Raw genomic sequence first — 12,016 nt, 5'->3', positions numbered from 1 at the left:
AAACTCTCCATTGTAAGCCCTTTACCAAAGCTGTCAGGTGGCCCATTTCCCCTTGCCCTATCCACTCTGTGCCTTGAGATCACCTCAAGCGATCTCCCTCTTCAAATCCTCCTTCCCTCCACCTCTTCAAATCCTCAAACACCAATAGTTTCATCTCTGACTTTAATGGGAATCATTGAATCAAAGGGAACACAGATTCTGCAAGCAGGCTTGTATTGCTTACAGGATGTTGGTGCACTTTGGTGACAGAGCTGCTGACAACCTCAGAGAGGCAGGACTAGAAAACAAACCATGGAAGCAGGCTGGGGAAGGCAGCTCTGGTGAACAGCCATGGGGTGAGAGGTGCTGGAGTGTCACACTGCAGTCTTAAGCATGTGCTTCATGTGCTCCTGAGTGTAGATATCTGCTGGCAGATGTCTCTGCATGCTAAAGAGTGTCTCTGGTCAAAAACCTGTGTGAGCATCTGCTCCCTTGGAGGGGCTTTGGGATCAAAACAGCCTGTTGTTCCCTAGAGTTCAGGGGTCTGAGTGGGAGCCAGAGGGGCTCGTCCTTTGCAGAGAGGGTGAGAACTCTGGAGATGGTTTTCAGAGGCTGCAGAAGGAACACAATGGAGGAGGAAAGAAAAGGGGGCCAGGGAAGAGAGAGGGGGAGGGAGAGAGAGAAAGAGAGTACACCATTACTATCATACTTTCAAACTTTCCCAAGACACAAACCTCATGGAGCCCACCATTACCTGTTCTTCTCCCCTCCCCTCCTAAATGAGCATGCAAAGCTAGGTAATTCTTCAATAACTGATAAACTGGGGAAAAGGGTTATGCACTCATTCTGAGATGGCAAAAACAAACCCTTCCAAAGTGCCTTCTGTGATACTGGTTTAATAAAGCCCACAGCTCCTTTGCTTTTGCTCTCAAAGCAGGTACAAAACATTAACTACTAACTTAGACACCAAGTTGCAGACCATCAAGCATCCATCCGCTCATCTCACTCAACAACAGAAAGGCAGCCCCAAGATGTAACTGTAAAAAAAAGGTAGCAACGGCTACACATCCTGCAAGTACTTGATAGCAACAAACTAGAACAAATGCAATGTGAACAGGAGAAAAAGCAGGCTGCTCTTGGTTCTTTAAATTTCCATGCAAGGAATAAAGCAAGCACTGAGCAGAACCTCTGAACCTGCCTCCTTTGAACAGGCAGCATCCTCCTTAGAGAAAGAATGTGCTCATCACTGGGATATCACAGTCCATCTTACTCATAAGTGGACTAGAAACATTTTCAAGGAACTAGATGACATGAATAGAAGTACAATATATCTTCCATGAATATTTTCTTGTGTCTGACCTCTGTAGCACTTTGGCATTCAAGAACTGCCCCCCTGAACTGTCGTGCCGAAAGCTGACTGTTGTAGTTGCAGAAAAGGAAAAGGAATGTGACCCACAGAAGCACTTCAGCATGGGGAATTTAGAAAGCTGCAAGGCGATTACCATGTTGGGAGTTACTGGGGAAGGAGGTGAGAACACAGACCAGGGGAAAGCCCCAGGGGAGCTCTGACCTCAGGGACTTACTTTGAACAATGACACTGCAGGGGATTTTCCTGTTTATTACAGATGTAGGAAAAAACTATGAAAGTGCTGTACCTGAGCCACAGCAGACCTGCTGGGATTATTTGCTGAGGTGTGACAAGTGTTTGGATGGAGAAAAAGCCTGCAGCTCCTCTGTATCACTTGTTTTTGTTGTGAGGCACTCAAGTTGCTCTGGAATATTGTCCAGATGTCCAGACAACTGCTGTTGTGCCTCTGGAATGTGATGTGGGATGTGCTGGGATGTGCTGGGATGTGATGTGGTTAAGACACGCAAGTGCCAAGTAGGGTAACAGGGAAACTCTCATTCCACCATTATGAACACACTAAACAGAGTTTTTGATTCCTTGTCTAATTACTTTAGAAATTAAAATACCACACTGTCTATTGTCTCCAGACTGACAGACAAGGAAGATCAACTTCCTCTCCCACCTCAAATACAAGCCTTTAAACATCTGGGCTTTTATTGATGGTTTCTGCTGCCAATAGTGGCACTCCTTGATACTGTTTCAGTCACAAAATCTAGAAAGACGAAAGCTTCCAGCTCATAGCAAGACTGTGTGGAAGAAAGAATAGCTTTTTGCTATCTTCGTTGGGCAAAGTTTTGCCCAACACACACACACACACACCCCTTTTGTGTGTATGTTCACAGTATTGCCTCACTGCCAAAAATGGGCGGAAATTTTTCAATAAAAGCTACAATGTTACTTGCCTCCTTCCTCTTTTAACTGCATTTGAAATTCTGGTTTTATTGAGTTTGATCTACTAGAATTCTACAAGTGATCTGAGAATGCGTATCTTCCTTCTGAGAAGGCAAAATAGAGTCAAAGCACAGACAAAATGACTTTGCCATGTTTACAACACTACTTGTATTCACTTGTGATTGCATATTTTCACAGATACTCTGACAGCTAGGAGGATGGATGTCTCAAATGTGATTCAGTGCTCCTGCCTCTCCAATAAGGCCTGAAAAAGCTGCAAATTCATATCGCCAGCAGCCTACTAGCAAAACCAGGGGCTTCACATTCCTAGGACAAGTGTGGATTTACTTTTTTTTTCCCCTCTGTGCCTCCTTAAAAAGGGAAACAACCAACTACACAAAACCAAACAACCCCAACAACAAAACCCTGATCAAAAACTCTTGCTAACTCTTTATCTGATTCAGCCAAAACCAAATACACTTGTTCTTTCCCTGGCCACTTTCTTCATATCCCAGATAATATGAAGAATACTGCAGACTTGTCAGGGCTCATGCCAGGAGCCAATGCTCCCTGCCACTGAGTCCACAGCACAAGCAGAAGTAGATCCAAGCAGGCACAGGGAAGAGCAGGGTGCAATGTTGCTCTGACGGAAGGCAGCCACTGTAGCTACAGCCCAGCCCTGCAACTTCCTCCCTGCTGGGCAGACCCAACTGAGACACATGCAGGGGTCACTTCTAGGACAGAAATCCCAATCCCAAACTTGGTCCCTGGAAGCTGGATTATTGTGGGCGGCAGCAGGAATGCACATTTTGGGGTCTGCAGCTGGTGTGCAGCAGCTGGCATGCAGTGGCTAGCTAAAAGTAGCTCAGGGTGGAATTTCTCTCTTGGCCACTTGGATTTGAATTTTAAGCACAAGCCACTCTCCCATCTATTTATTTTTGCCTGCATTGTTCCTCTGCCCCAACAGCCACCAGGCACAAGAATGTTTTTCCCCTGTGGAGTAAGGAGCTGGCATTTTAGAAGAGAGCATCTCATTCTCACTCACTGGAAAGCAGAGTTTGGGGCATCTTAAAACAATATTTAGCCTGTCAGTCCACCCAGGGTAACTGGAGGCAAGACCTATACCACCCAGGGCAGACTTTCCAGCACCTTACTGATCTGGCAGAGATGAATCTCAGCAGGAACAAGTAGGACAGATCAAATGCTGGGATGAGCTGCAGTGAGCAGGAAGAGGAAGGACTCTGCGCTTTCTCCCCCTGCCCAGACTGAGCACTTGCAGGGTTTCCAGCAACTTCTTGCTACCAGTCTGCTATAAATCCTGGAGCTGTTTCTAGTCCTGTTGGCATCTCCTGGGATGTAGGCTCTCTCACTTGCAGAGCTCTTGCTCACTTCAATACTGGAGTTTATAGCTCTATATACTCCAGTTTTGAGTATATAGTTCTACCTCATGGTCTCTGTCACCACTTGTGTACCACCTGCCAGCCTGGACACCATTTCAGTGTTTCTGCCTCTCTTCAGGGATGGGGAGACAACTGGGCAGGGAAGAGCTTTCTATGGCCAGGTTACTGGCTCTTCCACCCCACAGTACAGCTGGTGCCTGGAGTCAAGCCTCTGCCCTGCTGCATTTCCTTAGGAAAACCATTGAGCCCACCTGGCTCAATGTCCCCATTCCTTGGGGCAGCAGGCCAAAAAACACTGCAGAGGTGCAAACCCATGGCAGATGGGGGCCAGTGCTCTGTCCAGGCAGATGCATCACAGGAAAGACTTGCTCTGCAAGTGGGTACTTACGCGAGGGTCCCACACAGGGTGAGATGTGCCCGTGCCAGGAGTGCCCTCACTTCATATACTCCCCTTCGCTCACATAGTCCATAAAAGACCCCGGCAACTCAGCAAAATCTTCCAAGACAAGACTGGTGGAGTCCTCACCCAGCAGGTCACTGTCGGGCCGGGATGCCCGGGGGCGTGGAGCCGGTGGTGGCGGTGGTGGCGGCTGTGGCGGTGGCTCAGAGACGCTGGCCTGGCCAGAGCTGGGCATCAGCTCCTCACAGTCCTCCGACTCCCCCTCGGAGGAGGCTGGCCCAAGGACATGGTAGAGGCTGGGCAAGCGGATGTCAAAGCGGAGGCCAAACTTGGCGAAGAGCTTCTCATTGAGGGAGTAGAGCTTCTCCGAGATGTCATAGCCCAGATGGGAGGAGAAGAGACGGGCGATGTAGCGGTCCTTCCTCAGGAGGAGGTACAGCTTCTTCCTCGGCCAGGTGATGTAGCTGCAGTCAGTCTCGGCTGTCAGCGTGACCTGTGGGGCAGGGAGAGAGTGGAGTAAGTCCTGCTGCCTGGGCGGGGGTCACCCACATTGGAGCCATGTGCTTCACTCCAGGGAATGACCTCAGCCCCTTTGAATCCTATTCTCCTTGGAGATGGTGGGGCTGGAGAGCCAGATTGTCCTGGTTGAATGACTGGATAAATCCTCACCTGCTGCTGTTTCCTCTCCCTAGGGAGGTGAAGACCCCATTTTCCTATGCAATTAATAGCATGTCCTCATTTAACCCAGCCACATGTCTGGCTATGATTCACCCTCTTGCTTCCAGATGATGCTCCCTATTGACATCTGAGGGATGTAGCTGAAATGAACAGGGCAGCACAGAGATCCCCATCCCTCCACAGAAATGCTGTAGAGGGGGATATTTTTGCATGCCCAGGCAGTCTGAGTTGCCAGCAAGTAGTCCTGGGGGAGGCTGCTGACCCATTCTGCTGCTGGATGGCACATCCCCGCAGGCCCTGCTCCAAGAAGGCCCCGAGCATTGGAAGAGCCACCTGAAAAGCTTGTCTGGTCATCCTGTGCCCAAGGGACACCCTATCTCAGCAGTTCTGCTGGATTCTGTAGGGCTGAATGGCCTTAAAGGACACTGCAGCACAGCTCAGTGAGAGGAAATAAAAAGCTTTTATTGTGTTCAAGTATACGTAGAAAACTCATGAGGGCTTATTGGACTGACTTTAGAGAACGTTTCATTTTCCTTCTGGTTTTGTCAATGTAGAGACAGACTTCTTCCCCCTAGGTATAGGACAAGAACAATTTCAGTCAAAACCATTATATAGTATGTAAATGAATATGATACTAAATAATAATAAAGACAAGAAATGCAGGAATGGTCAAACTGCCCTGGGCCAAAGAACATCCGAGTGTAATGGAGACACTGGCATGTGAACAAGTGCCGGAGCCAAAATATCCCGGGGGCTCCCTTTCACTCTTTGCCCAGGGGTCTCCTTGGTCAGCTGCCATGGCAGAGGGCCACTGGGAAGCTGAACATGGCCTGGCTGCATGTGTGTGTCCTTGGGTTTGATATTTAATGCCACTGCCCTGCAAACAGCTGTCTGGTGAAAGAAATATAGGAGATAAAACCTGAGAACTTTCCCAGGCCAGGCAAGCAAAAGGAAGGGTCACACAGAAATTGAAATGACCAGAATCTCATTTTCCTAACCAACTTCTGTCACAGTGATCAAAAGTGATCCCTTCTTGTGAGGGACTGACATGCAATAAGCAAATCTGCCACCAGCAGCAGTACAGCAAGACACATTTCACTCTTGAATCCCTCCTGACACAAGTGCTCCAGCATCAGCAGGAGCCTGTAATTCAGCCTTCTGGGGAAAAGTGCCAGCCCTGAAACCAAACTCCTTCAGGCACTGGGACCCAACAGTCCTGTGGGAAGCAGACAGCCAAAGAAGAAAGCTCAAGGAAACCAGCTATCCTCACACACTAAGTCATGCTTCTGCCATTTTTCAGTGGGCTCAGAATTGAAATTTTTCAATCCAGAGAACCATGAGGCAAGAAAAACCTTCCATGCCCTCTTCCAACAAAGACACAGAGTCCAACATGCACTTTTTAAACCAAATTATTATGCTGCTAGGAGTAAGGCTGAGATAAGCTTTATTAACTACTTGGGTGAGAGGGACTAGTGGGTTAAACAGCTGCCAAAAGCAGCATATCACCATGGTTAAGCCTGGCCATCAAAAGTGAGGTCCTTCCAGGACATCGTCTGGTCATGGACTGGTCAAGTTGGACCTGATGGCTGCTGGTCTTGCACAGCTGCTACTTCTTCATGCTCCTCTGTAAGAACACGTGGGATTTAGGCATTTACAGCATATGGCCTTCCCCATCCTGATGCCCGGCACATCTGACCTCACTGACCAGCCCTGTCTTGCACAGCAGGAGAGATGCCAGAACATGGTGCTGGCAGGGATGGTGCAGCCTGGCACCAGCCTGCTCCCAAGCTGTCTCACACACCACAGATAAAGACCCTAAGGAGATCTGGGAACATTCAGTTCCATGGAAATCAGAAAATGCTGTGGATGTCTTTGCAGGTTGCATGCCTGCAGTCAGCCATTTCCCTGCCCGTAGCACTGGGCAGCCATCACTCTCCCTGTTGGATTCTTAGGCAAATATAGTCCAAGAGCTAGCAGCAGTTTGCTGCCAGATTGAAGACCTGTGCAAAACATGAGATACCTCCAGCCCTAGCACAGCCATGCTGTTGTTGCCCTTTCTACTTCATTACCTTGATCTGACATTCCTATTTCTGCTCGCTATCTGTAGCCCTGTGCCACAGTGACACAGCCAGCTATCTCCTGCAACCATAATCACTGGTGACGGCACTCTTTTCAGGAGCAATCACCATGACCCTTTCACACATGAGCCAAATTCAGACCCTAGGAAAACAGATTTGGAGATCTGCCCTGTTTTAACCAAGTCTGCTTGGGGCTACCCTCATGAGAAAGCATCATTCCCTCATGACCGTCCCATGGTCCCAAGGGATTAGCAAAATCCCTCCTCATATGCCCTAACTGACATAATCAGGATTGACATCCTGACAGGTATCAGGCCATCCTGGGATGTGCGTTAAAGATAGAGGGATGTAGGCTTAAGTAATCTTCTCCAGAAGGAAAGCCAAAGAAACACTGTGGGGTGTTGACAGCAAGGCCAAAATCCTTTCAGTTACTGCAAATGAGAATTGGTCTGGCCTCTCAGCAGGGGATCCTTCTGCTCATAAAGAACCATATTCGGGTGTGAATCATCCTTTCTGCTTCTCCACGCAAAACACATGACCATCAGAAACTTCTGTGAGGAACAGGATGTTTGTGGATTTACATCACTGTTGCATATTGCCATGACTGCCATCCTGATGCCAGGACAATGCACCCTGTTAGCAGTGTGCAGGGCAAATGCACCAGCACAGGTACTAGGGAACATCAGAAGGGAAGAGAGACAGCAATTTGACACCTTGGATAAACTGGAAGGGGCACCGTGCTCCACCCTCCTTGCTCTCAGCAGATAGTAGGAGCATACCCTGAGGTCTTCAGAACAAGATAGGAATAAAGGTTAAACAGCTGATCACACAATCCTGTGCTGGCTAAACCACCAGGAAGGGGAGGAAAGTACTCCTGGTCAGCTTTGAATGGCATAATGAGGCCTCTCTACCTCCTTCTCAGACATATAGCAAAGCACCAAGGAGCTGAGCTGGGGTTACCTGGAAAGTTCCTTCCTCAGAGGGTCGCAGTGACTCCCATTCTGGAGAGTCCAGGAACTGGTATGGAAAGACGTAATGAAGGAATTGTCCATCCTGGCACACTCGGATCCTGCAGAGGACAGGTGAGGCAGACAGGCTTAGGCCACAAAGCAGATGTCACACAAATCTGACAGTTCAAACAGTCCCATCAGGGAGGAAAGAAATACTTGTCCCACAAGTCTTGTACTCTCTTGGGACAGCTGCAGGTGCTTTAGTGATGAGGCTATCCCTCCTTTCTCTGTGGGAAACTATTTGCTGCCACTTCCCCATACTCCATCTGTTTTCTGTTTCTTGCTACAAAGACAGCCCTCGCAGGTGCAATGCTTGCTCCTCACCCAGGACTTCTCAGCCCACAGGGCTGCTGCTGCTTTCTAGGTACTTCTAAGCCAGCCTGTAGCTCTCTGTGCTTGTATCTTCCTCCTCTCTCCAGGACTGCATGAGGGCAGTCCCAGTCTCAGTACTGGGAAGTCATTACACTCAGGATCCCACAAAATCCCTCTGCCCATGGCTCCTCACAGATCACCCTGAGAACTCATAGTTTGCTGCACATTACCGCTCACTTTCTCTTGCTCTTCTAAGTATCCCTTTCGCCTACTTTTCCTACAATCGCCTTGCCAGGGTCAAGGTCAAACGTGCACTCAGCTCTGCTGTGGGAATCGAGAGGGACCTGCACAGGCAAGCAAGGACAATGCCAGGGCACTCTGGAGTTCTATTCATAGCTCTGCATCACCAGACTCAGGGCCTCTTGCTTTCCTGTCACCATGTACCCCTGCTGTATGATGCACAAAGGCAATTCTTGCCTTCAGGAGTTAAAAGACTCTGTTAACCTTTGGCTTCCAATCAGCTGGCAGTGCTGCCTGGAAGGATCAGGGACTGTAAGATACATTTCCCGATCCAGGCATATTCTGCATTTAGCAGAGCCCACTTGCTCAGTTTAAGAGAGAGCACCATAACAGCAATGCTCTGCTGGGTTAGCAAGGACCTCACAAGGCAATAGGGTGGGTACTGAGAAATGTAAATCCATTCCCATCTACATGGAGCATCCATGTACATCCTTTACCAGCCAAGATGCACACTTCCCACTGCAGAAAAGAGTCCAACAACTACCCACCATCACCATCTTACTGTCTGTTGCAGTACTTTCATGCCCACAGAGTAGCATCACATTATCCAGTGCAGGTCAAGACAGCACAGACTCTTCCCCATCAATATTATTTGCAGATACAGTAAACTTCAGAGCCATCTGCTCACCAGAGGTGTTTGGTAAGGGGCAGACCTACTGGAAACACATGGACCAAATTTCCCTCTAGTGCTTTGCTATTCAACATCCTGGTGGATCCAGGGTGCTCTTAACACATCTTAGAAAAGGGACCAGCACCAAAAAAAAGGGAAGGTCAGCCATTCTTCTTTGCACACTTCCTCACCAGAGAGGATTGGCAACTGCAGTAAAACAGGAGCCCCAGGTGAGGCTTTGTATTACCAAAGGAAAATCCTTGTGAGACACACCTCCTGCAGCTCAGCACTGCTCCTATTTAGAGATCTTCTTCCTTTCCCATTCTTATGTAACATTAATGCCAAGTTCCTGGCAGCAGACTGGAAGCCAACACTATTGCTATTTGTATGCATCTGGATTTTGCAAATTATTAAGCGGATGTGCTGCTAAAGGCATGCCACAGGATCTCAGGTGAACAAATGCCAGTACTTGATGAGCACAGTTCATTCAATCAAATATCCAGTGAGACTGTCTAGAGGTCCCTGAGGTTCTCCTTGCTGGTCCAGAAGAAGGAATATCACAAATGCTTGACAGCACAGGGAAAGAAAGACAACCTGATTAGGCAGGATCTACCACAGGAGAATACTCTCTCTTTTGATGAAATGATGCTCAAAGTGAAAAATGTCAAAGCCCTGAGGGTTGGGGTGTGGGGAACAGGAACTTCTCCCTGAACACTGCTGGCCAGGGAGAGCAGGTGAACTGAGGCCTCATCACACTCAGCACACAGCTCTACACATAACAGAGGTGTGCCTGGTACCCCCAGAGACCACAGATCCAGACACACTGCTCTCCTGCCTTGAGAAACACATTCTCACAGCCAGTCTGCTCCCATCAGAAATAAGATCACTTCAAAATGATAGACAAAGGGCTAAGGATTCATCAAAACTATCACAGGCAAGGCTAAGCTGACCATTTCATTGCCCATTGCTTGAGTCTGCAAACCCTTCACTGAAATACTCTAAAGTTAGAAAAACAAAACAAAACTAACACCCCAAAAAGCAAATTTCCCCCTTCCCCAACAAACTGATGCATATCCCAGATCCTTTCCAGAGGAAGGAAACAATCCTCACCCCAGTTTCTACAGAGGGTGATAATAAAACAATAAGCCACAGTGGTTTGCTGTCAGACTTTGTTCAGAAATGGGAGTGCCTTTACCTGCCCGACAGCAGCAACGAGAGGCGGTCAATGGGCGTCTTGCCCTCCACCGCATAATTCTGGTCTCTGACTAGCGACTGGACCTGTTCTTCACAGCACTTCACGATTTCTTTGTAGACTTCCAGGGGCACCTGCAAGGGCAGGTACATGGTCTTGTACAGGAGGTCAAACTCTTCTGGGATGGTGTTTCTGCGGAGCCGGTAAGCCAGGTGAGCCAGCTGAAGCAAGCAGGCGAAGACCAGCAGCATGTTCCAGATGAAGATATCCAGCCCACAAGCGCTCAGCCAGCCCCACAGAGCATAGCAGAAGTAGCCTGGGGCCAGGAGGCCAAATATATAGAGGGACCCAAAGATGCCACTTCCCCCCATGTAACCCAGGAGGACAATGCAGCTGGCCAGCTGGTAGGCTGCTTCCTCCATAATCTCCTTCCAGGCATCACACACGGGAGGCTGGAGAATAGCCTGGTCCCAAGAGGGGCTGTTTGCGCTCATCCTTCCCCACTCCCCACCCTCCCCAGCCGTCCTGCGCTCAAAATGAATTGTCATACACAAAAAGGGTGCTGCAGAGGTTGGAAACCAGAGCTGCTGGGTAGCTGTTCCTCCTCTTCCTCTTGAGCACCGTCTGGTCCCACAGCAGCGCTTCAGAGCAACATGCTAAAAAAGTGCTGCCAAATGTTTTTGCACTAGAAAAATTCCAAAAGCGTTCACTTCTCCTCTTTGTGGCTCACAAAGCGTCGGCTGGCCCCCTTCTTAGCCACAACAGTGAGAAAAGAAGCTGGCAAACGTGAGGCCAAAAGAGCTCAGTCAAAAAAGGAGTCGAGGCCATTAGCTGGAAAACTCAGAGACAGGACAGAGATCTTGCAGTGCCTGTCTTGCCTGCGCTGCAGCAAATGGAATAGCGACAGTGAGAGAGCAGCAGAGGGAGCTGGTGTTGAGTGTGGAATGTGTATCTCTTGGCAGCGGAACGGAGAGAGACCCCAAATGGATAACCATGTTTGGAATTGAAATCCAAGGAGCAAAAGCAGCAAGGAGAACAGAGAGCAAGCATGCACCCGCTACTTAACATAACTCAGGCGGCCAGATAAGCCCAGCGCAGCACGAGGAGGGGAAAAGAGAAGGGAAAACAACCAGCTTATCACAGCGAGCTCCAGTCACACATGGGGCTCTCCACCACTCTGTGCTCCTGCGAGAGAGTGACTTTCACCCAGCAGATAAAAGGAAAAAGGTCACCCATTTTCCCACTGTGGCTCGTAACTGTGGCAGGGACTTAGCAAAATAAGAGAGGCCGGCTCTCAATTAATGCTGTCCAGGTCCACTACAGCCTCCCCTTACTCCAGGGAGCTCCCTCTTGTGGGGTGTTTTAGATCAAGGGGCACAAGAAAAAGCTCTGCACAGCCAGAGAACTGTGAATACAAGGGATATAACTAGAGCCTCTGGCACCCAGTTTCATCTATCATGAAGATGACACTATCCTGCCAAAAGCTTTGTGAGTGTGTAACACTTGGAAGCATGTTTTGTGGGGAAATACTAGTTGAGGGATTACAGGCTCTGTTGGGAAGCACCCTTGAGAAATATCATCTCACATTTTCATTTTTTTTAATAGCTATTTAGAACTTGCCACAGATCTTCATTTAGCCCAATGAGGACAGCCAACACTACCCACTCAGGTAACCCAGGACATAAGTGCAAGAGGGAGCCTTTTGAGGTCAGTCCTCCATGGTCAGCTACACAAAACATGCATAAATACAATTCCTCC

The 12,016-nt window shown here is 48.7% G+C and overlaps 1 protein-coding gene across 2 annotated transcripts; it reads right to left on the bottom strand.

Annotated features, from left to right (window-relative positions):
- Nucleotides 1–145: 145 nt before the first annotated feature.
- On the bottom strand, nt 146–11,188 carry POPDC2 (popeye domain containing 2). Of its 2 annotated transcripts, none has more exons than XM_058836508.1 (4): nt 10,262–11,188; nt 7,795–7,903; nt 4,205–4,571; nt 146–591 (listed from the first exon to the last, which is right to left on the bottom strand). In XM_058836508.1, exons 1-4 carry the CDS (start codon nt 10,804–10,806, stop codon nt 509–511), a joined length of 1,104 nt encoding a protein of 367 aa, XP_058692491.1. In that variant the 5' UTR covers nt 10,807–11,188; the 3' UTR covers nt 146–508. The 2 variants fall into 2 exon arrangements, with proteins under 2 accessions (XP_058692491.1, XP_058692481.1); XM_058836498.1 differs by having other exon boundaries at nt 4,067–4,571; nt 10,262–11,187.
- Between the last annotated feature and the right edge of the window lie 828 nt (nt 11,189–12,016).

This window comes from Poecile atricapillus, chromosome 1, assembly GCF_030490865.1.
Source record: "Poecile atricapillus isolate bPoeAtr1 chromosome 1, bPoeAtr1.hap1, whole genome shotgun sequence".
Lineage (NCBI taxonomy): Eukaryota > Metazoa > Chordata > Aves > Passeriformes > Paridae > Poecile > Poecile atricapillus.
Note: the sequence above shows the minus strand (reverse complement) of the source record. Positions and strands in the feature narration are given on the sequence as shown.